Source organism: Aulonocara stuartgranti (assembly GCF_965226115.1).
Source record: "Aulonocara stuartgranti genome assembly, chromosome: 16".
NCBI lineage: Eukaryota > Metazoa > Chordata > Actinopteri > Cichliformes > Cichlidae > Aulonocara > Aulonocara stuartgranti.
The window spans coordinates 11,040,417-11,065,967 of NC_138952.1; the positions used below are offsets into that span (position 1 = coordinate 11,040,417).

Below are 25,551 nucleotides of genomic sequence, written 5' to 3' on the forward strand. Positions count from 1 at the left end.
ATTCACTGGACCCCCTCCCCTCCGGCCGAGCGCGAGGCGCCTTGAAACCGCCGCAGTGTCTCGGCCAATCACCGTGTTTGTTTTCCTACAGCAATCGTTCCTGATTGGCCGTTGGACCCCCACCACAGGAAAATATGTTACAGTAATTACATTACACCAGAGATTTTAACAAATATTACCCAATTAATCATTTTTTTCTGTATCATACCATTTCGCCAATAATTGTGTGTTTGTAACACTTGGAATTAATGGTCCAAGTTTGGGTTTAGTTCTGAAAAACAAAACAAGTATGTAGGTTAATCCTAAACATAAGAAATACCTCATATTCTCTTTTTGTAGATACACACACATACGTATTGTTTCTTTACTGGGCTGTAAAGCAGAATAAGAAAAATGAGATATGCATTTTTATTTGTCCCAAAAAAGTTGTAAAATTACTTTGTTTCAGCAGCCATAACTTTAAGCACATCAATAAAAAAGGTTAAAGAATTTAGATCAGCACAGTAAAATAAATGCATTAGCTCAATGCCGTAAAAAGGCAGGAGCACAAAAGTGAAGCAAAATACAAATGATTTGTATTAATAAAAATCTAGATATAATACAATAAGCAAAAATCTAAACAAAATAAACAGAAATGAAGTCCAGTTGCCCACTTTTGTGTATGACAACTCTTCAGCTCTAATTGTGTACTAAAGGACTTGATTTTTCTTTTTCATGTTTTATCAAACACACCTTTTAATGCAGTTTTCTCTGTTCAGTGTGCAGCTTTAAAACTGAGTTCTCCCCATCGCCCCACACAGTCGCTACACACAGCCACTCAATGTGTGCAGGACATGTAAACACTCTGCAGCACAGTGAGCAAACCATGAAAAAAAGAGAAAAAATTCACGAAAAAAACTAGTCTTAACCACTCAACCACAGAAAGTACCTGTTGCTGTTTAAGGGTTTTATGGCAAGCACTCAGATGCAGCTCTTGAGCTGATATTCAGTATTGTATGGAGGAACAACAGCCAAAGGAAGAGTAATTTGGACTGGCAGCATGATCGATCTGCTCAAAGGCAGTGTGGGAGGTGCAGGCGGTTCCTGGGGGCCTTGCTGCATTTGGTGTCTTTCTACCCTGAGTGGGATAAAAGAGGGTGGGGGTAGGCTTGCAGTGGGGGAAGGGACAGGAAGAAGAGAGAAGGTCGAAGAGGGCAGGGGGAGAAGGAAAAGGAGACAGAGAAGGAAGAGAAGCTGAACCAAAAGGAAAAGGTTTAGAGCTCTGTGCTGTAATCTGCAAAGAAAACTCAGTATAGATTTCTGACTGACCACACAGAGATTCAGCACCAAGTTCTCAAGCGTGCTTGTGCTTCATGTGATACAGTTGACCATAATACTACAAAAAAGACTGAAAAAGTGTTTTAGTCCTCAAGGGAAGGAGATACTTTTTCACATTTACCAACCAAGTTCTTTCCCAAAGGCTCAGCTCATTGCTTGCTAGACAGTTGTAATCTCCCCAAACAGTCATCCTCAGTTCGTCCAGAGCGCTACAGCTATTGTCATAACAAAGACGAAGAAAAATGAACCAGGTGGATGAGACCAGGTTCAGTCTTATGTGTTTTTGTTTTTAGTTTGTGCTGAATTCTCAGTTTTATCTACTTCTTTAAAGTTCTTTTATAACCCTTTCTATTTTTCACATGTTGTGCATTTTCAGTTGCCTTCTGTGCATGCATGTGCTGCAACCGTTACTCTGCATTTAACAATCAAAGCTGCCCACTGGCATGCCAAGGCAAGTTTATTTTTGCCTGAATCATTATCTGTCTACCTAAAAGGCCCGTGATCAGGGTGTAGCCCACCTCTCTGGGACAGAATATATTTGGCTGGATTACACATTCCTTACAACGGGAAGTGAGAAAATGATTTACTCTTGAGTGTCCATATTTTTATTTTCACCACTGTCTACAGATTAAATCTGGCTGGTGATACGTCCCCACATGTCACCACCTTATGTTTCTGCATGTCGTTCCCATTTGCGTATTTGATTAAGTTACAAATAAAGGACAGCTCAAACAAAAACAACAAAAAAGCAATAAAATTCAGCAGCAGAACCTATTCAATCCTTCCCCAAAGTGGATTCAGTAACATCTTTAAAAAAAGTTGTAAAAGGCAGAGGAATGTTATGGTTTTGTTGATAAAAATCAGTTTAAAACCTTGTTGATAATGTGCTGCCTTTGTTTCTGATATAATCAATACACACTGACCCTAATGTTATCTTACCAGGCAATACACTGATTACTGAAAAAGCAGGTTTTATTGATGGTACAAGAGGAAGAGGGGGAAAAACTAAACTGCAAAATTTACCAGGATACTCAAAAAAAGACATTAATATGATTTGGCAAGGGTCACTCATTGTTTGCATAATGTTAGAAATAAGCAATTAGATTAAAGTGTGAGATATTTAGGCTAATAGGGTTATTAAAGGACAGCCCAATCAGTGTTTCCAGCAGGAAAGCTAGTTTCACTAATGCAGAGGTGTAATAATCAAAAACTCCAGCTATTAAAGCTATTGATTTTGAAAGTAAACTTTGATTTCTCAGGAGTGTAGTTTGTCAGACAGCATCTGATTAGTGTTACAGACACGGTGATGTTATACACTAGAGTGAATGAATAAATGGACTGAAGCAATAAATCAATCCATCACGATCACACAATGGTCATCGGGGCATCTGGACTCTAATGAAATATAACAAAAACCATTTAACTACCAGTAGTTTAATCTGGCATATGTATATAATTCAAATTAAAACACACGTGAAAAAGTAACATAAAAGGCTTTTCCATTGCAAAAATTGTAATTTCAAATTCAATTACAATTATGAAAGAAAAAAGATCATGGAGATAAAACAATTAATTTGCTGCATTCCTTTTCGCTGCGGTGCTCTTGTTTTGTCTTTCCTTTACATCAGTGCACTTTCACCTCTCTCTGAAACTCCAACCTCACTCCCTGACATGTGAGAGGTTTAGTCCAGCTTGAGGCAAAATGATAGAAAGACAGACTTTAGTCAACAAAAACAGCAAAACCAATTCAGCTGAATCACTTTGGTTCCAAAGAGTCAAATGGGAAACACCAGTTAAAAAGATAATTGATAAACAAAGACACATTAAACAATGACCTTTTTTGACAAAGAAAGTCGAGTTCTTACATTAAATAACGGTGACTAAATTTGACATTGATGGGCAGCAGCATCTTAAAATGCAATTTATTTATGAAAGTGTCTCTTTCACATTTTTCCTTTGCATTTGAGTAAAGTAAACAAACGTAACTGGAACACCCCCACATAAAAATCCCTGACAACAGTATCTTCCTCCCAGCTGGCAATGTGCCACACCACAAAAACTATCCAGGTGTACTCAAGGAAAACAAAAAAATACAAGGTTTTGACCCAGGCTCTAAACTGATCCCACTCTGATCTAGGCCTTGTGGGATCCATCAGTAGACACTTAATCCATGTAGGCCCTCCTACACAGCAAACCATAGGACACAAAGCATCTTCTCCCAATGTCCAAGTGCTAGACTCTACAGGATGCTCCCAGAGTTGCACATATGCGATATTAGTGGAAAAAAACAAAAAAACAGAAAACAAAATGTTATTAGTGGCAGGTCTGTGAGTATTAATGTCAGTGTGGTACTCCAAGAACATTACCTAACGCCAACATTGCAATTGGTCATAATTTTTACAAAGTTGTACCATGAACATCAACCATCAACTCTGTGGTCAAAAAAAATTAAAATAAAATTTATAGAACTACATGATAAATAAATAAGTCAAACCACCGAAGGCCATCATATTCATCATATTCACTGGAAAAAACAAAAAAGATAATGTTGACCATTTCCATAACCATGCTTTTAAACTGATTTATATTTGTACATTTTTTACAAATCCCCATCCATAATATTTTGCAGATTCACTCCACATACTAATATGTACATTCTCCTCATTCTTCTCATTATTTTATTTATTTATTTATTTATTTATTTATTTATTTATTTAGTTATTTTGATTTAGCTCAAAATTTATTTTTTGTAATGTAGCTATGGTGTTGCATTCTTATCAAATGTATCAACATTTTTATAGTTTAAATGTAATAATTACAATGTTGTTTTGTAATGTTGCTGGTCTTTACATTTATTTATACTACCAAGTATTGCATAAGGGAATAATATAGGATATTACTACACTGCCCTATCCAAGCTCTTTTTTTAAACACAAGGGGAGAAAAATCAAAAGGATAGCTGACTTTATTCAGGAATCTGATCATTTTGATTGACTTAAGACAGGCTTAAAGGACACAGATAACTTGCTTTAATTTAATGATAACAGCTCTTAGACTATACAGGCCATAGAACGTCTAAAATGCCATTCAAGTCTGCAGACAGATATAAACATGTAAAAACATAAGCTTTATATAAATTTGTACCCAGTAAGATGATAGTTGTATTTTAAATGAGTTCTTCCTGCCCCTCCCTCACACAGTGGCTCTGTCTGAGGTGTAAAACACAGCAGTTAGTAGCCACACCACACACTTCATCATGTCTAACTGTAGCTGTTTGTGTGTGTGCGTATGTTTGTGGATAGTGTCTGCAGTGGTCAAACAGATGTGGGCAGTCCAGCGGGTTTCCAGACAGCCAGTCACTGTTTAGACAGCGGTCTGCTGCAGCTGGACATTTCCTGGAGAAGAAAAAAAGAAGAAGAAAAAGAGAGAAGGGAGAAAAGCAAAACAGTGGTAGAAAAGTGGGCTAGACAAACAAAAAGTACATTTACAGTAGAGTAAGGTGAGAGTTAATGATCCAAAAATGATTTGGATGGTTTGCGCTGTGTTTGCTCCGTTCTAGTGGCTGTAATGCAAAGTATTTGTGCCACCACGTGAAACCCAACACTGAGCTACTATTTAGATGTTCAGCTGAGGTGCACAAACACAGTTAGGTTTGGTTTGAGGAGGTTTTCTAATCTGAGGACAACTTAAATGAAATGTTGGCTGACCAAATTGGTCTAACCAGCATGTTAAGTGTTTCTGAGGAGTCCATATATTAGACCATGGGCAATTACCGTGTGAGTCATTGTGAAATAGTTGTAAAAGTTGTATATTTAAGTGTTTTTTAAATTGTAGGTACACTCATTATAGTTGCCAAAAATCTTGAAATTATTCATTCCCATTCATGTTTTCTTTCAAACATTTACTGAAAGAATAAAAGAGGTCACACGTGGATGAACACGGTCAAAAAGTTTGATTTGCTCAGTTTTATTTCTATGTTTTCGTATGCAGTAACATATACAGAGAGAGAGAACAGAAAAGTTTTTGTTTGCTGATCCTACCATGTTTATGTCACCATGAAACTGCTAAGACTTAGCCTGCTTACTTTGACCGTTTTTCTTAACCTCTTGATAATGTGATTAAAATTAAAGTAATTATCATTAAAACTGCAATTAAAATTTAATTATAAGTGATTGCAACTACTTTTATGTGAAACGTGTTGCTCGCAATTATAAATGGAAAATTCTCATCTGACGGCAATTCAGCTTTTGCTTCTTGTTTTAATTTCACCAGTTTAACTTCATCTTTTTGATTCACGTTGTCTTTACTTGTAGTAGTTAGCTCTATTCGGTGAAACCCATGCGCTGAACAACAGTCGGTCAAAGTTCAGAGTATCCAGCTTGTGAACATAGTGAAGCATTTAGCAACCACAACCCAATACTTCCCTTAGGAATTAGTAGAGAGCAAGACAGAGCTAACAGGACAGCGTATGTTGGATTCACAGTCATCTGGTGGACAGAAACACAACTCCAAATGAATAATGACACTACTACATGACTGCTGGATGTGTAAATAGGCATCCATCTGTTGACAAATTTTCCCTCTTAACTTAAAGGGTGATAATGTATTAATGTGTTTACAGCTCTTGCAGTTTCCACAACACTAAAGAGGGGAAAAAATCTGTTAGTGAGGTTTTAACCTCAAAATAAACACACACACACAACCCCCAAGTAGAGTCTATACCAATGTTAACAACAACAGAGCAAAGCAGAATTAAACCAAACAAGTGAAGGCAAGTTTCTAAAGACATAGTGGAAAAAGATCTGATTGGCTGAGAAGGTGGAGCTATTGTACCTCAAACTCGAGAGATGAGGACGAGTTTAGAAAGCAGCTCTTAAGGTGTAAAAAGGAACAAATTATGTTCTGCTCTAGACGATTTATTTTACTTTTATCGTCCGAGGTGTCTCTTGCCTCGTTTCTATGTTATGGCTGAGTATATATAGCATGACAGAAGTATGTGTGGAGACTCATCTGAGTGGGGGGAGGGGAGATCAACCATAAGAAGTCAGCAGAGAGAGAGAGAGCGAGGGTGGGGGGCAGAGAGGAATGCGGGCAGCTGGTTTGTGTCTGTCAATGCAACACAGAGGGCCTACAGTACTGGACTACACACACGCACATACACACACATACACACACACTGTGATGAAAGAACGATTTATTTGGACCAACAGAGTGTGTGCTCGGACCGTGGTAGGCAGCAGGAAGCTCACTGGCTGACATCTCAACTACTACTCGGACAAAAACTACAGATTATGTGGCCATAAAAATCTGAGCCATTCACATGTATAGAAATAAGAGTGAAATTCGGTCAAATGAAATACAGTCAGTGCGAGAATGGTTCGGTGTAAAAATGTACTATAAGTTATAAACCCTGGGCAGGTCTTGTTTATATAGCGTCACTCTTGCCATTACTCTAAACGGCTGGGAACACAAACATACTGTACAGCGCAGTTAAAAAGCATTAAGACAGTGACAGCTTTCTTCTTCAGTGTTTGGGTTTGGAAATCTGAACTCTGATTTGAATGAAAACAATGGGGTTCGGCTTCAAATGTTTATTGTTCAACTTTAAACCATTATTAGTCACCTTTTTTTGTCCTATAAATCACAATGACACTCTCATTTACCAACTTGTAAATATGTGTCTTTATTTAAATATGCTGGGGACGTCATTAGTTTTGTAGGTATTTGGTGATACATTTAAATACTGGACAAACTACAGGGCGGGGTCACCAAAGTTATTCTTATTCGTGTTGCAGGGGCTTAAATGTGTGTACAAAAATTCACGGTAATCCATCCAACAGTTGTTGAGACTTGGCTCTTAAAGCCACAAATGTCAGCTTCATGATGGTGCCAGAGGAAAATGTGGAGCTCCCCACAGTCAGCAGGATTCTTCATCTGTCAGTTAAGACTGTTTGTAAAATATTCACTCGTAATCCTTCTACTGCATGTTGGGATATTTTAGACTGGACCATAGTAATGGACCACCACACTAAACACACGTTGAAAACAAATCTGATGATTAAACATATAAGAGCACATTTAATCATCAATATTATGAATGATTTGGCTGATGAAGTCACAGGGGCACTTCAGTAATCAATGCCAGATGAGTCTAAGTGACCCAGTGCAAGTCTTCATGGAGCCTGGAGATAGGAAACTGTCACTGAGCCTGCAGGTTTGAGATATGACACTGACACCATCTGCCAGATGGCAGAGGGGTAAACAGTTTGTTCATTGGGTGGCATAGATCATCATATGGGCCTTCCACTCTGACAACGAATGTGGTGTCAAAAATGACAGGGTGCTCTCTGCCAGTGGTTTGCTCTACTGTTCTGGAGAGTCTTGTGGTTGTGAGCACAGTGTTGCCAAATCAGGAGTTAAAAGATTTTGGAGCATAGCTGGGTACATGCAACACTTTGTCTTTAAAAGAAGCATTTTAACCATGTCTGCGTGAACAGTCCCGTCAGGACACCAAAGATAGTCAGACTTCTAACCCTCCCAGCAGGGATGTGGTGTCTCCTGCAGCTTCCTGTAGTCCACTATCATCTCTTTGGTCTTGTTGATGTTGAGTTGGGGGGTTTTGTTGTCATTACACCTACTCACTGGCCCTTGGAAAACAGTCTTAAGTCCACATCACTCACTGTCAGTGGTGAGGAGGTGGGGTTGGGTTTTTTTCTCAGCACTCAAGCCCTTTTTCCTTCAGGAAGTCAAAGATCCAGGTGCACGGCGAGGTGCAAAGCCCGAAGCCTGTGACTTCAGAGCTGTTTTCACAAATGCACTAACGCCCTGAGCTTCCAATACAAAGACATGCATGTTAGGTTAACTGGTGATTTTAAGCTGGATGTAGGTGTGGACAGACAGATAAAGAGCTTAAAATGAATACAATAAAGTACTGTATGAATGTCTGTGAGGAAAAGCAAAACAAAAATAGACTCCTTACTTCATTGTTCAGTTTCAGTTTAGTTAGGTTTCATTAACAAAGCTATGTGATTAGAAAGACCCACCGTTTAGCTTATAAAAGAAAGTCAAAATAGTTAACAGTGTAAAGGGTCGCGTTTAAACCCAAAGTCATATATTTTTCCTGAAGACAACAAAATAATTTTAATGATTAAACCTGGCAAGATGGTGACAGAAGAATAAATTAAAAATATATATATAATTTGCAAATCTTCACCCCATATTTTATTAACGGCAAAAATATATCAAATGTTTAAACTAAGAGATTTTACCAAAAACATTTAAACTAGCTTATTTTGAATTTGATGACACAGAGACAACAAAAGCCTGGAAAAGAAAGTAGTACTAAAGAAAAACAGCTGGAGGAACATTTTGCAACTAATTAGATTAACTGGCTGCTGGTCAGTAACATGACTGACCAGCGAAAAAAGACCATCCTAGAGACACAGATTTCCTGAGAAGTAAAAATGGGGAGAGGTTCACCAGTCTGCAAAATACAAATTTTGAAACTATTTCAGAATAATGTTCCTCAACATTAAATTGTGAAGACTTTAAATATCTCGTCATCTGCAGTACAAAAGCAGCGAGAATCCTCTATCAGACAAGAATGGGACAACATTCCTCTGCCAAAAGTCCAGCAGCTGATCTCATCAGCTCACAGACATTTATGGAGCGTTGTTAAAAGAAGGGACGCTACACAGGTGTTTTTTTTTTCTTAAATTGGTGCATTTTCTTATTTTAACCAGATGTTAAGTTTTTGAATGTTGTAATCATTAAAATATGGATTTATGAGATTTGCAAATCATTGCATTCTGTTTGTATTTAGATTGTTGTTGGTGTTGAACATCCACCTACCAAAATAAGCATTCAGCTAGCCAACCTTACAGCTAAGCTGAGAGAGTATGCCATTAAGTTTTAAAACCTGTCACGCTGTCACTAAAATAATCCTCTCACCAGCGGTCATCATTTTTGGAAAGGATAATTCTGCAGAGTATTTCAAATGTACCACTCAAAACCACTACATTTGGGGTGAGCTTCCTCTTCCCCTGCTGTCTCTTTACAACGTCTGTGTGATGTCACATTGCACTCCTGCAGATAGGAGCATGTGCGATGAATTCACCCTGAGCCAGAATGCGTGCAGTGTGAGGTCTCCCGCTTACTCCGCTTAGACAGCACTCGTGTCTAAATCAAATATAGTATTTTCAGTGGTGTCTGAAGTGGGCTATTTCATACTGTGTGCTAGATGTGAGAAAGAGCAGCTGTGGAAAATTATCCTTACTTTACTATCCTCACATTGTCTAGGGATCAGATGTGAACACAGCCCAAAACTGCATAAATCAGTTCATTGCAGTTAGCTGGGGATTCTACCCTAGAATAGAATCACTTTTACATTTTGCCATCACAAGATCTGGCAAATCTGTCAATCTGTATGTCAAAACAGTGGCATCTGATAGTATGATCACTCCACCGACAGACATTTGAACTGGTTTAACTAGTTTGAACTGCAAAAATGGAGACACAATCAGCCCTTCAAAAGGCACAGTGGGAGAAACTTGCATAGCAGTGGTCCAGTGTGTGTTCACCTTGAATAGGTATGTTAAATACTGGCCCCGTTGAATTTGAAAGCTGCCTCAGCATGTGCATTCCCAAAGCACTGATACCATCACAGTCCATTATGTTAGCTCTTTCTGCTCGTGGTTGAATGTAAACTACAACAGAGCTGCACTTTAAGCAAGTGAAGTAAAGTAAAGCCTTGAGAACTTAGGATAAGAACCACGTCATGAGTTAAGCATGTAGCAGAGTTCTGTCGAAGCAGTCTAGGTGCAAAAACACCAGTTGAGCAAATCCAGGTTATGCAATGCTGCACTCACTTTTTCTAACTTGTTGTCAGTGCACTTAATACTGATCGCATTGTCGACAAAATACCACAAAGGTCAATAAATCCACACAAAAGCCATGCAACAACACTGAGAAAATATACCCAGACTACAGACAGCTTTAAGTGAAGCATACATGGAAACAGACAGCAACATTAAATTAAGCGTCACAGCAACAGTACATGTCTCCCTGACAGCTGTTGTTATACTGGGTTGAGATTAAATTAAGTAGCCTGTTAGATCTCTGTTATTTAAGTGAGTATACACAATTGTCCTGGCTCTTTACTTACCCTCCCCCACAGAACACACACACACGCGCACACACACGCGCACACAAAAGTCTTGGAGGTGACGTGCTAATTGATGCAAAGTAATGGAGGAGGTGAATCACAATGGTTGCCCCACTAAGCTTCACACAGAGCTCTTTTCCAGCTTGTGTGGCTTGTATTACTGAAGTTCTCTGCTCTAAAAGTGTGTTTTTGGCTGATGAAGAGAAATAAACCAAAATGAGAGGAAAAGGGGGAAATTATAGGAGCTGAAAGAGGGAGACGGGTACTTGGTAAAGTAACAGGATTAAGACGGGGGAGGCCTCCTGTGGGTTTGAGGTCCTGACACCCAGCTGTGTTCATCACCTTGCTCTGCGAGGAACACACACACACATGCACACACTGCTGCGGTCATCACTCAGTGGGAGTTTGACCTGAGCCAGATGGTCACCGCTCTCTCTTTTTATTGCTCTCTTTTTCTGTCATGTCCACACTAAACCAACGTTTTTCACACCAAAAAAAATGGGAGTGTTGTCAATACACGTTCCAGAGTGGAGGCTTTTTATACCACTAGTCTTGCATTATAGTGTGAAACAATTAAACAAGGCCAAATTAAGGATCTATAAATAACATGCTCATTGTGAAACCTAGGGATTTAACAGCCAGAGAATACAAACTCTAACTGCAAGTAACAATATTATGTCTGGGTTCTGAAACAAAGTAAAATATTTTATTTTAGCATTTTGCTCAAAATTTCATAATTATACCATTTAATTTAATTATAATTATAAGTAATTGTATCGCAGTTTGGGGGCTTTTTTCACTCATGCACTCAAATATTTTCCACCATTGTGCTGCCAGTTGGAGCCAGTTTGGTGTCTTTTGAGAAGCAGCAGGTTTGAGAACTGATACTACGTAATGTTACGAGCAAAACTTCTTCTTCTATAGAAAGAAAAGTTATCTGCCAGGTGTCTATGACTTTCATGCATTAACCCTTTGGCAATTTTAACGTGACATGCTGATGACAGGTTTTTGGCCTTGGCATCAGTTTTTGTTTGGCTGGGCTCACACTGTGTCGGTCCATGCAGATGTATCCAGCGGCGAAAGAGTGCATGACAGATTAAAGGCATTCAAATTAATTCATATTATTATTTTTGTTGGCAACAAACACACTGAGGGATAATTAAATCTATTTACTTAAATTTGCTCAGCTTTAAAATTACATAATATATTTTTTACTGTGAAACTTTAAAAACTGATTCTTCAAATGCTTTTTCAAAACATTCTTTGTATAAAGCCTGTGATCACTGCAGTGGTTCATTTACTTTATTTTATGTTGTTTCTAAAAATGATTGTGTAAAATTTTAGCTCATGAGCTCTGATTATCACCTAATTTGACATCTCTTCAGGGTGAGATTGTATAGATCTGTATGGTGTTTGACGCTGTCTCCCTCTGCTGTCTCCTCGTTCCTCCCACTGACCTTACAGCTCTGGCTGCAAGAAAAAATGTTTCCATTCATATTTTCAAATCAAGTCAAACAATCATCATTTTGCATTTTTTATAAATAATTTTGTGTCCTTTATCCAAGGATTTTCAGTCAGACAGTAGGCAAAATGCATATTAATGGTGGATGCATAGGCTCCAGACTATTTTGGACAATTGCTTTACATTTTTAAGTCTAAGAGACTGCATAATCAACTCTCAATTGTAATGGAAATTGTAAAATCTGACATTTCGGCAGTTTCCTTCAATTAAATTTACAGTTTTATTTATCCAGCATCAAATCACAACAACAGTCAACTCAAGGTGCTTTATATTGTAAGGTAGACCCTATAATAATCCATACAGACAAAAAACCCAACAATCATATGACCTCCTATGAGCAAGCATTGTGGCAAAAGCGGGAAGGAAAAACTCCCTTTTAACAGGAAGTTCTAAAATCACATGTTAAGCCATCTGACAGATAAAGCTTGGTCATGCAACAGAACAATGATTCAAAAGCAGTATATCTACAACATGTGGCTGAAAAAGAAAGGAATCAAAGTGCTGACCCACTCAAAGTTCAGATCAACCACACTGCAATGGTGTGACCCTAAGAGAGCTGTGTGTATAAGAAGATCTGCAAACTCAATGAACCTAAATGACACTGCAAAGAAGAGTGGGCCAAAATTCTTCCACAATGATGTAAGAGACTTTTAAAGTCGTAGAGAAAATGATTACTCCAAGTTAATGCTGATAGAGGCGGCTCTATGAGCTACAGCTACTGAATCATGGTGTGTGCTTAGTTTTTCAAAGGACATTCACAAGGTGTAGCATTCAGATTACTCTAGGAATCAACTGATATTGATCTAAGGTAAACAAAGTACTCATCAAAACAGTTAATGTTACTATATTCTCACATTTTGATGCTTTTAGTACTCCAAATTAAGACAGAGAGGGAAACGGCTATATTATCTTCTTTTTAGATGTGTGAAGGTCTTTGTTTAGTTTTTATTTTCTTAATCATAAAGTTCACCAGGTTCCCACAGTTACAGTTAACATGAAGTCACAGTAACAGGTCTGTATTTTTCTATATGAGAACATGTTTAAATTGATCTAGTGCATGTTATACTGAAGATCTTCACAGCGTATCTGATGAAGATATTTTATATGTTATTTTTCATGAGGTCAAACTTCTTCCATCCAAGCCAGCCCGTCGGTAAACTTGTATGTGTGTGTCTGTGTGTGTGTGTGTGTGTGTGTGTGTGTGTGTGTGCGTGTGCACAGATCATGCCAAATTACCCACTGCCTAAAATATTCTTTATCAAGCTCCAGACATGTGTTTTCAATGTTCTTTAAATATACTGCCTACAAACACACACACGCACAGCACTTCCAGTGCCAGATAGTTAAAACGAAACCCCTCCCATGTTGTCTCTGAAACAAAGTTCAATTTATCCTTGAAAAAAACATTTACACAACTTAACTTTAGGAGATTCACCTGTTGAGGAAACACCAGAGCAGCAGTCAAATCATTTCAACCTAAAATCTGCATTTTAATACTAGATGTCAACTAGATTTACATTTTACTTTCTGAAAAAGATCCTCTAAAAAACAAACTACAGTGTCAAAGAGAGAATAAACAGAGAATAAATGTGAAAGAACGCTTTTTATAATATGTTTAAAATTTACATTAAACATGACCGGTGTTACCTGATTTTCCCTAAGACTGCTGTGTGTGTGTGTGTGTGTGTGTGTGTGTGTGTGTGTGTGTGTGTGTGTTTGTGTGTGTGTATGTTACTTACTCCTCACGACATTGCGGTCAGTAAAACCCGCCTTTCTTGCTGTGTTTCTGTGGCCTGGCTGCAACCCTGCATGGTTCTACCCACATACACACACACACGTGCACAAACACATACAAACACACACACATACAGCTTCTGCAGTCTTGTAAACCCAGGTTGTGTTGTTTCCAGCAGCAGTAATATTTTATGAGGGTTTGGTGAGGGAATTACAGGCTGCTCGGGTCACGAAATCAGGTTACCGACTGTTTGTCAGTGATGTGAACAGATTTTGTGTTTGAAATTACAGGTTACATAGATTTACATGAACTACAACCAGACATTTTATTAGGTACACCTTGCTAGGATGTGGGTGTAACCACTCTTCCCTTCACAACTGCCTTTATTCTTGATGGCACAGGTTCAAAAAGGTGCTGGAACCATTCCTCACAGATTTTGATCCATATTGACATGGCAGCATAAATAAGTTGTTAAGGTGGTTGTGTGCAAAGAAACCAGTGATACAAGCCAGGATGAATCCACGCTTTCATGTTTTTTACAACAAATTTTGAACCTACCATCTGAATGTTGTAGCAGAAGTTGAGGCTCATCAGATCAAGTAACATTTTCACAAACTTTTGCCCAATTCTGGTGAGCCTGTGCAAATTGAAGCCACAGTTTCCTGTTCTTAGCTGACAGGAGTGGCACCCAGTGTGGTCTTCTGCTGCTGTAGCCCATTAGCTTCAAGGTTCAGCATATTATGTGGTTTCTCTCAGGGAATTGCCGCTCAGTGGATACTTTCTCTTTTTCAGACCATTCTATGGAAACCCCAGAGATGGTTGTGTGGGTGAAACCCAGCAGATCAGCAGTTTCTGTAATAATAAGATCCAGCCTGCCTGGCATCAACGACCATGCCACATTCAAAGTGACTTAAATCTTCATTCTTACCAATTCGTCACCATGTCTGTGTTCCTAAATCTACTAAGCTGCTACCATTTGGTTGGCTGATTGCATATTTATGTCTGGTGACTGTACTTGCAAGCACCTTTGCCGTCCTCAGTATTTTCTTGTGTGATAAGTGCAGCCTCCATTTATACTAAAAGTACTGCATCCTTGCTTTCACGAGTTAGCTTGCCACGTTTCCCTTTTCTTCTGATCAACCAGAGATTCTTCTACTTTGTTCAGAGTTTGAGAATTACAACAATGTAAACTTGTTCAGGAAAAGATTGCAGTAATTTTGTCACACCGTTTTAGATTAACATTGGAAAAGACATTGATTTTAAAAGTTTGATGTCATGAAAAACAGCGATTTCCAAACAGAAGCCATTTTAATTTAACAAGATTCAAGATTTACCTTAATGGTAAGAGGCTCATTCATTAACTTTAAAGATGAATGTTAGCAAATTGTGTCCTTAAAGCACTTTTTTGCCATTTATTAAGCACTTAGCTTAGCTATGTGAAATCCAGACTTTTAAAAAATTATTTTTAGGCAAATATTGATGAGAAAAAGAGCTATACTATTATTCGGCTACGCATGAACTTGAAGTAATCCGGTCCCATGGTGATGACTTGACGAGCATATGAAATCATGAGAACAGCAGCGACTTGAGCAACGTGTCTCCTTAGATGAGCTAGATTTCACAGCAGTGAGACGTTTGTGTGATGGAAACTGAAAATTAGACTGCCAACAAAAAGCGCACATCAGAAGCTACTGCCAGCAGCTGTGATCCTTTAATGTCTCATGTTCAGCTCCAAGAAGGCAAAATATTAGATTTTCTCCCTCTGAATTCACTGCCCTTTCTTCCCCCTGTTTTATGAGAGGCTGTAAAAGTCTGAGCCAAAACCTGCTGGATGCTTTTATATAGAAAACACTAAAAAGGCAAACGAGAGCTGATCACGAACATGGCTGAAAGGAAAGGAAAGGAAGGAAGGAAAGGAAAGGGTGTTATGCTACTTAAATTGTTTATTAAAAAAAAAGTGTCTACAGCTAAAAATGATTGAGCACTGTTTTGAGTATTCGTAACAGACTTCTTATGACTCATCATGCTAGGATTTAAAAAAAAAACGTAGCTGTGAAGATCCCCGTGGAAAGGAAAGGAAAGGAAAGGAAAGCAAAGGAAATGAAAGGAAGGAAAGGGAAGGGAAGGGAAAAGCCACAATTAAGCGATTAGGTCACTCGTATGCGTCACAGTGTTTTAAAGTAACACGCTGGCAACACTGTTGCCTGTGAGTGTAAGTGAGAAAGGGAGGCATGCTGTTACATAGCCTACAAGTTGAAAGTTTTAAAATACAAACACAAAACACCACAGTTAAGTTAAGGATTTGTTACAGAATGACTCGTGAGGAACCACAGTTGTGAAGCAACATATTTGTCATAAATACTGTATGAGGGGTTTTAAATGAACTGAAGGAAAGGCTCAAAAAAAGCCTCCTCTGGAGGGCACTGCATCAAACAGGATTGAGGTACAATACAAACAGATACTGTGTAACAAATGACCACTTACCAAAACAAATGTGTAATTTTAATTTAGCTAAAGCATGGGGTTATTCCAGGTGATTGTAAATATGCAGCTTGCAGTAAAGTTGTACCTCCAGTTGAGAGGTTGATGTATTTGCAGCTCAAAGACCTCTGTTTTTTGAAAGCCCACATGAGGAGCAACACAGAGCATTGAGGCCTGCACTTACATCCATATGCATTAGTCTTGCTATTTAATTATATTAAATTCACCCGAGGAACAACTTATAGTTATCTTTTTTGATCAGTTTTTGGAATCGCGTCATCAGACCTGAACATTAATTGTTTTCCAACAGCCTCTTCATGCAGTTAGATGGCTAAAACTTATTCTGTTGTATGTTTAGGTGATGTGTCGCACCTAAATGTGCCTGATGTGTTTTATAATCAAATGTTGTATTTTTCTTTGATAAATATGCCACTTTAATCTAGACATCCTGTGTTTGCATTCTTTCAATAGTACCGCTTCCCCTTGCAAAACTGCTTTCATGGTTGGTGTTCATGTTTTTAACCTATAATGGCACTAATTGCCATCATATCCGTGTTCTATATTTTCCCAGTGTTTATTCCAGGAAACTATTTAAAAGGGACAAGAGCATTTCCAGGATTCTTTAATTTGGGATGGCATGGCAAAAACAAGGCAGGGGAAATCCACAGGAAACCAGAAAAATGTAACCAGACATTAAAAAGCAGAGTAGAAATACTACACAACACAAGAGTTTAAAAATTATATGGAATAGCTGTTTTACAAAGTGGTGAAAGAAATATTTACACTCTTGAGTAGCCTAATAATAGAAAAAAAAAACTAGCATCAAACTATTCCTAAAGTAAAATCATACGTTATCCAGAGTCATCTATATTATATATCATGAGACTATAAGTATTGATTCATTATTATGAATTATTTTGCACCTGATATGATTATAATTGTTTATACACTCCTGGTATCTATAATACATCAAATCCTTTTCTTATTCACTCACCCAGTTCAGGGTCTTAGGAAGCCTCGCACCTATCCAGTTGTTGTCTCAAGAGGAGAAGTACATCCTGGACAGATTTTCAGTCTACCAACAGGGACAACAATGAGAAACAGACATCTATTTAACCATTTACATCTAAAGGCAATTTTGAAATCACCAACTAAGCTAACATGCATGTCTTTGGACTGTGGGCAGAGAGAACCCATGCAAACACAGGGAGACTCCACACAGACTTCCCTGTGTAACCTAGCATTATATCATATACACATAATAGAGTTAGAGGTAGATTTACTAATGCACTGCACCAGAACAAACTGGATTTTAGTGCAAAAAAAGTACTATTTTTAAAGAGAGCGAAGTGACGAGATTGCGTGTAAGATCTGATCCTGTTGCAAGTTGAGTTTCACTGTCTCAAAGTGCAAAATATAAGAAGGAAAATATTTAAATCAAGAGTACAAACTGGTTTACTAATGTCAGTAACAAGCAACTTACTGCTAATTGTCCTAATATAAATGCTGAAAAAAGCATGTCCTACCTGAACTTGATATTATACCTGCGATGTCATGGTCCTGGGCCATGTTGGCCCAGTATTCTTAGTTTTCATGTATTTTTGTATTTTGTTCCTTATTTAGGCCATGTTTCCTGAGTTGCCCTGGTGTGTTGTTCCCCAAGTGTGTTCCCTTCGTGACTCTTACCCCCTGTGTGCCCCTCCGTGTATTCATGAGCCCTCGTCTCTCTTTGTGTTTATTCTGTTTTCCCCAGCCCGTTATGTCTGTGTTTTCCCCGTGCTCTCTCTCCTCCTGTCTGAACCTCTGTACTTCCTGTTTTACTTTGCCCATCTCCCGTCAGTGTGGTGTTCACTCCTGCCGTGTCTTGTTATGATTATCAGTGTCACCTGTGTTCCCCGTGTGCTCCCACTTCCCTCGTTAACCCTCCGTGTATTTATGTCTGCGTCTCCCTCAGTTCTGTGTCGCGTTCTCCCTCATGTTGTGTGTGTTCTTCCCTGTGTTTCTTGGCGAGCTTTGTATTTAGTTTTCCCAGTTTAGTTTTGTATTTCCTACGTTCTGCCTCTCCAGCATTAAAGCTGTAATTTTTGAGTTCATCCCCGTGTCTGTGAGTTTTGCATTTTGGGTCCTCCTCCTGCCTGCCACACAGCGATCCATGACATGCGATAAGAAAATAGTACAGCTTTTTGAAACACCCGTAAAACTAACCACACCTATTGGAACTATTTGGGGATCATGCTCACATGCTATTTTATTCTGTTTAGCAACTCTGGCCCTTATTCTATTATCTTAAAGCTTTAGTTACTTAGCATGTCATTTGATTATCAATCAAGTACACAGGAAGAAAAAAAAATGCTGTTTGATGGGAGCTTTTTCATTTCTATCCATCCAGCATGCAGATAACTGAAGACCTTTTTGTTAACACAAGTTATAACATAATTCTAATGTAATTACTGAATTTAGTGCATTAACGAATTACCGTCCATCCCTAGTCTGTTTGAAAATGTAAGCAGTAAAAGTAAAAGCTTGTCAGAAAAAACAAATACTCAAATAAAGTGCAAATACCTGAATATTCAATATAAATGCTTCCAGTTAAGAGAACTGGTTATACATCAGGTGGGACCAGTAACAACCCAAGCCCAGATTCTAGACATGGCTAGGCAACTCAATAGTGGAGGGCCCAGAGTGCCAAAATGAATTAAAGAATTAAAGAATTAATTATATATTTAATAATTAATTAAATAGCTATTCATTTAATTTAAAAGATTTAATAAAATACTTGTTTACTTATTTAACATTTCAATGAATTGATGTCACGTTTAATTAATTATTTAATCTGTATTTCTATAATTCATTTTGGCACTCATGAGTCTCCACATAAAACAGATAACTGGATTTGAAAAAGATGATACGCCATTCAGACTGCATTCTGGAAACAGAGCTACAGTAGACCCTATTTTTCTTTCTGTATACTAGAGCTTCTTTCGCGTGCTGCAGCAACAGGTGAGTCGCCGCTGTAAAGTTTGTCCCTGCACGGATGCCATCGCAGAGTTTCCTCCCAACAACAACCACACCACTTCTGCTTTCACTGCGCTGCACTGATTTGAATAAATAACAATCTAAAAAGAAATGCCGTAGCTCGGTGCCCCTCCTGTGACACCTGGACACAGTTCCGGATTTATTCACAGTGACCGCAGCACAAATCTCCGCAGCCTTCCGCCGACTTCAAACGGGCGCTCGGTGAGTTTAGTTAGCTTCTTTAGCAGCTGTAGCATCGAGCTAGCCAACTTCTTTATTCGCTTTTCTCTCGTATTCTTAGATAGTGTAGGAAATTCTGTCAGGGGAATAAAAAAAAATGAAGATGATCACAGTTGTTTCTGTCTTTACTCTGTGACAGAAGAAGCATGGCTGTCAGTCTGTGAAAGTAAACAGCTTCCGAGATTAGATAGCTATTAGACAGATTAGATATGGGTTTTGTTGCCGCCACTGTTTTGTAAATAGAGCTAAAAAACAAACAAACAAACAAACAAACAAACAAACACGTAGTCATATTAAACTGACCTTTAATGTAAAAGCATCGATTTTAGTTAACGATGATCACATTACAACGTTGTAATGTGTTTGTATTTCGTATATAAGTGATTTAATCGCCGTGAAGAACCAAAGGTGAAATGTTTGGCAAATTTTGAGAAAGAAATTACTAAGAAGTCGAGCTAAAGTTAATGTTAAAAGCAGAGTTACTTATGTTCATAAGTCACCGTCACATTTTTTAAAATATAATATTAAGAGGCTCTCTCTTTTAATATAAAAGTGGGGGATTTCGCGCAGAATTTGGATGAAAATGTGTTTGTCCATAATAGGCATTAATAACTGTAATACCATTCACCTGATCTGGACTGTTTTAAAGAATATTATGTCCTCTGGATATCAGAAGCTGTAAATATAATATCATTGCTCTACCTGCCAAACTGTGCTTTTTACAGACCTCCACAAGTTCTGTCAGAGATCAGACATCCAACTATTTTAGGGACTCAAAGCATGGGTCATTGTATGTTAGCTTGAGCTTCACTCCCGAGAGTCCATAGTGATAGAGCCATATTACCAGATACCAGATATACCCATAAAAGTGCAAAGCAGCCAGCTCAGGTAGTTTTCTTTAGGACTTTATTATCTAGAAAATGGCAATGATGATAGAACATAATAAATAGGATGGATATAGGGCATGTTCTGTTTGCCCATCAATCTTTTTATGCTTATCCAGTTTGTGGCTGTGGGGGGGCTGGAGTCCCCATTGTCATAGGGGAACAACCTTCTCATGGCTACCACATAGACTCAGTCAGCAAATCTTGGCTGGCCTAATGAGGCCTAATGAAACAGGTGCCTTTCTCTTTACTCTGGATTCACTCAGTGGATTCAAACCAAGGACCTTCTGTCTGTGAGGCTACAATGATTAATATTTAAAAGTTAACTTTTAAAGACAAAGTGTCAAGGACAGGATACTTTAAGCATGTCAGTACTCTGAGACCACAGTAAAGGAACCTGGATAAACTGTGATTACATCAAAAACATCAAGTCTGTTAACAACCTGATCAATGGAAACTATGTTTACATCAAAGAGTATATCTCCTGTAAACCGAAGAACAGGATTTATGTGATACATGATCTATGTAAATATCGCTTCCTTCACCATGTCACTTTTCATGTAATAAAGTGATGTATTAGGGTACAGGGTGCTGCACAAGAGGCTGAAAATCAGTGTTAATGTTTTCTAATATATTTTACCCTGTTCTGTGTTACAGATTTGGTTATTGTCCCTTTATGTGCAGCCACATAAAGGGCCATAAACAAAAAAGAAATTAAAAACTTACACCTGAATAGTGGACAATTGTAAATAAATGCCTTGGAAAACAGCTCTTGACCACATTTCAGTCATATGCAAACATTGGGACAAATGTTATTGCATGTTATTACATCTGAACCAGAGAAAACCAACTGACATAATGACTTAAGTGTTTTTGGTACATGCCAGAGTTGCATCAAGTGATAAACTGAATGTGTCTTTGTGGTTGTTGTACCAAATAAGCCCCTGGAGCCTGATAAACCAACGAGGCATTGCAGCAGGACAGAGGATTCACTTTGTTCCTATCAGCTGAGTCATTCAGAGGGAAAACAAAGAAGAGCTTTGACGAAATGAACATACAAGTGTCATAAGTGTACTGAGGAATGGGGAGCCTGAAGTGATGGAGATTCCAGAGGCAAGGTAAGCACATAGGAGCGCTTTCAGCAGACCTTGGCTTTATAATCTCTGAGAAACTTGTTTTAAGTGGAAGCATGTTGAACATAAAAGCAAGATCCTTTATACCTTTAGCCTTCATTTAATCTTGGACAATCTCTCAAGCAGTGTGTTAAACTTTTATTTATGTACATTAAAACACAAAGTTCATACCATTAATCTAAGAGAAACTGCTTTGCAACTTACAAGTTTTTTTGTGTGTTTTATTAAGCTCTCATTAGCTCCGTATATTCACAAATGGGCATATATCGACATTCACAAATACAGAAATGTAAACAAGCATGCTCTTTTCATAGGGATATTGAAAGTCATAGAAGAGAACATAAGAAAAAAATCACTGTTGGTGGACATTTACTCAAAAACAATAACAATTAAAGTTTAATTAAACCTTACTTATTGAACCTTTTCTGTTCAGTAAATAAGTATTCCAGTAAACATTAGTTCTTCTATAATTTCATTTCCACTACAGCTCAAGCGAAACTTTTATGCTAATGGTTATAACTACAGCACTGTGCAAAAGTCTTGAGTCATTCCTCATTTCTTTATATTAATTAAATTAAATTTTATTGAGTGACTGTGTCTTCTTTTGAACTGAGAGAATTGCTCTTCAATTTTCTCATCTGATTCTGATATTTCTGATAATAGAGGAAAACAAGCTCTGAACAAGGTTTTACTGATGATTACAGGCATCAACATTCATAACTGTAAGTAAATGATGGGCATCCTTGTTTTCTGATGCTGTCTATTATTACAGACTACCTAAATTAAAATGTAGAAATGAAAAAATAAATTAACTTAACCTTGTAACTTTTTCAGAAGCTGCACACTATTGTTACAGACTAAACAATATTTTTTACCTGGGATGTTTTTAACCAGCTCCTCAAAGCCCTGCTCTTCCACCCTGCAAACCACACCAGTAATTTCCATCCATCATTTCCTCTTCCTGTCTCATGGAGTGTAGCTAGTGATTCCTCCAATGTTTTTGTAGAGTCAAATAAAGAAACTGGAACAAATGATGTGTTTTGTGCCAGGCTGCTTGTAATAGAGTATATAAAGATAGAAATTTAAGAATTGCTTCTTTGGCAAGTTTCACTGTTATGTGTTTACCCTAACCATGGTTCATCTCTTGAGTTAGGTGCCTTTTTAATACTTTAGTGATTCATAGGGTAAGTTTAACAACCAAACCAAATAAGCATTAATCTTAAAATGGCCGGATACAGGGACTGGAATGACCAAAGAAAAAGAATTCAGAGATCTCCAGAAAGCTTGAAGAACTATTGCTTAAGACTACTTTAAAAAATGTAGAAGTCTGACTTATTGAAAGCAAAATATGAAGAAATGAGGGGTTATTCAAAAGTTTCCCACAGTGGTGTGTGCATTTCATAATCACACAGAAAATACACAATACCAGAAGTACATTTTTTAATAATGTGAGAGTTTTGGTTTGGTTTTGTACTGTATAAAAAGAATAGACAGAGCTTCTAGGTCTGAAAAGTAATGCCAGTGCTGAAGTGCCTTAAAGCTGATGGTAAGCAGGGGGAGATACCTTTGTCTGTGCTCCCTTGACCGTGCCCTCAGTAAATACAATCTTGATTAATTTAGAGTTTCAGTCAGTAAATTCCACTGTTATTGAATACTACATGATGTCTATTTTGTGAATTATGTTCCCCATTAAAGTGCAGAGAAACAATAAATTCTATTGTAACATACTCAGAAATCCTGTATCTGTAACATTTTCAGCTTTGATTACATACAAACAGGAATATCAGAACCTTACTAGGTGTGCCTATACTCAGTTGTTTATTTATTGTTTATTGGTACAGGAACATGTGTATATATCATAAACACGTGCCACATGCCACAAGTTCTATACCCTAAGCTAATTTTTAGTCCCAATCCTGTCATATATTTGTGTCTAGTTCAGTATGAGGGCTGTGTAAGCTGCACAGACTTGTTCGTCTACTTCAAAACTAAATTGCGTGTCAGGGCCGGCAGACATTGAGCAAATAATTATTGTTTGACAGATGGATGTGATGGAATATAATCCATCTGTCACTCAAAGTTGTGTCACTAAACCACATCTAATCTCTGCAGTAGTGGTTTCCAGGTGCAGAATTTGGAGAATCTGTTCAGGTTGATCACATCTGAATGCACAGACTTATTAAGACTTGCTTATTTAATCTTTCACGCTTCATTGCAGCCTCGCAGATGAGCAGGCTCCCACATCTCCAGACCGAGGACTCCTCCATGTTTGGCATTCAGCGGGCCACAGCAGGCAGCTCTGTCCAGATAGGGTGCTGCTGTCCAGGCCCGTGCTGCAGGTCTCCCTGGGGGAACACCACGGCCTCCTGCTCGCACAGGGTAAGTTTGATTGTAGTAAAGAAGGCCCCACTTTCATTTATGCTTCATCACTGCATTTCTTCTCAGATGTTACTGTCTTTCAGGTGGTCAGGTGTATTCATTTGGAGAGCTTTTATGGAGGGATCTGAGCGTCCCCGTGTCTGCTCCGGTGCCAGAGGTCTCTCTGCTGGGAAAGACGGTGGTCCGTGTGGCTGCTGGCGGCTTCCACTGCGGTGCACTGAGCGAGCAGGGTAGCGTCTACATGTGGGGGGAGAATACTGCAGGACAGTGTGGGCAAACAGAGAAGGGTACAGTCACAAACATCACCGGTTAGTTAACACCTTTCTTCTGAATGTTCCTAACTTTTACCCTTGTGTTCAGCCTCTGCTCTCCATTGTAACTTCCCTCCTTCCTCACTACCTCCGTCAGCTTCTTTCTCGCTTATCTTTTACTTCTGTTCTTTGTCAGAGATTCAACACTTTCTTTTCTCATTACTTTTATCCATTGTTGTGAAACTTCCATTTTCTGTCAGTGCTTCCTCCCATTTTTTGCAACATGGTTTATTTTTTTATTTACGTTCTTTATAAATGCTGATATTAATTTACCAGCTACGTGTTTATGAGGCCTTAAAACTGATTTTTAAAGCACCAATGGTGATAGTAGATATGAGGTTGACAAATAAAAACTTGTTAAATTAGATGAAACAGTTAAAAAGAGGCATTTATTTACTTCTATGTCAGGCTTAATATGATTTAAATGAAACAGAAAATTACCCCACAGTTCCAGAGCCTTGTCCTGTCATCGTGGTGGACGGTGAGGTCGTTCCTCCAGTGGTGGTTCGAATTGTGGACCTTGCCTGTGGACGGGAACACAGCCTGGCTCTGTCAGCTCAGAACGAGCTGTGGGCGTGGGGTAGTGGCTGCCAACTCGGCCTGGTCACCAACACCTTCCCTGTGGGGAAACCACAGAAGGTAATACTACAACTCTTTTCCTGTTATAGATATGAATGAAGATTTAAAAAACCTTCCCTGTTAAATGTAGTTGTAAGTTGTTAATGAATTAAATGACATGAAGTACTGCTGTAGCAATAGTTAAACAAGTGTCACTACTAATTTATTTATACAGCTCATACAAATATCACAAAACAGGAAAATAGGTGCTCGAGTGTAAATGGTTAAACCGTTTTCTCAGTACATGTTAATAATATTAGACATTTTAAAGTATTAGTTAATTTATGAAATGGTTCATTTACTCTTGTGTTCTTTATCCTCTGTGTCCAAAGGTGGAACACTTGGCAGGCAGACATGTGATTCAGGTAAAATCTAATTTCATTGCCATGTTAAACCTCCAAAGCTGTGATGTTCTGTTTTAGCTTTACTGGCTGTATTTCTTCCTGCAGGTGGCCTGCGGTGCATACCACAGCCTGGCTCTTGTCCGCAGGTTACCTCCTCAGGACTATAATACCCAGCATGCCCCTAAGAAGAAGGAGCGAGGCCAGTCACCCCACTACTCGGTGACAGAAAGGGAGGAGCTCTCAGCAGTTGAGGATTCTCATTACTGCCCACTCGGAGTGGAGTTAACTGAAGTGATGAAAGGAGAGGTAAATAAAAATACAAACAGGAATAAGTAAAAGAACAATAATGAAAAGGGGACTACACAAATTGTAAAATAACTGCCAGTACTTACAACAGTAGAGCAAATTA

The 25,551-nt window shown here is 38.4% G+C and overlaps 1 protein-coding gene across 3 annotated transcripts in view; it reads left to right on the plus strand.

Annotated features, from left to right (window-relative positions):
• The first annotated feature begins 19,236 nt into the window (after nucleotides 1–19,236).
• The window catches only part of LOC309691264 (alsin-like), a 33,476-nt gene continuing 27,161 nt past the window's right edge, over nucleotides 19,237–25,551 (plus strand). For 2 of the 3 annotated variants that reach the window (XM_082508862.1, XM_082508864.1), the window contains exons 1-7: nucleotides 19,238–19,455; nucleotides 21,299–21,475; nucleotides 23,709–23,869; nucleotides 23,953–24,177; nucleotides 24,629–24,819; nucleotides 25,131–25,163; nucleotides 25,248–25,448. In XM_082508862.1, coding sequence (XP_082364988.1) covers nucleotides 21,456–21,475; nucleotides 23,709–23,869; nucleotides 23,953–24,177; nucleotides 24,629–24,819; nucleotides 25,131–25,163; nucleotides 25,248–25,448 — 831 coding nt within the window. In that variant the 5' untranslated portion in view covers nucleotides 19,238–19,455; nucleotides 21,299–21,455. Of the gene's footprint in view, nucleotides 19,456–21,298; nucleotides 21,476–23,708; nucleotides 23,870–23,952; nucleotides 24,178–24,628; nucleotides 24,820–25,130; nucleotides 25,164–25,247; nucleotides 25,449–25,551 lie in introns of all 3 variants that reach the window. The other variant, XM_082508863.1, reaches the window with a different exon arrangement.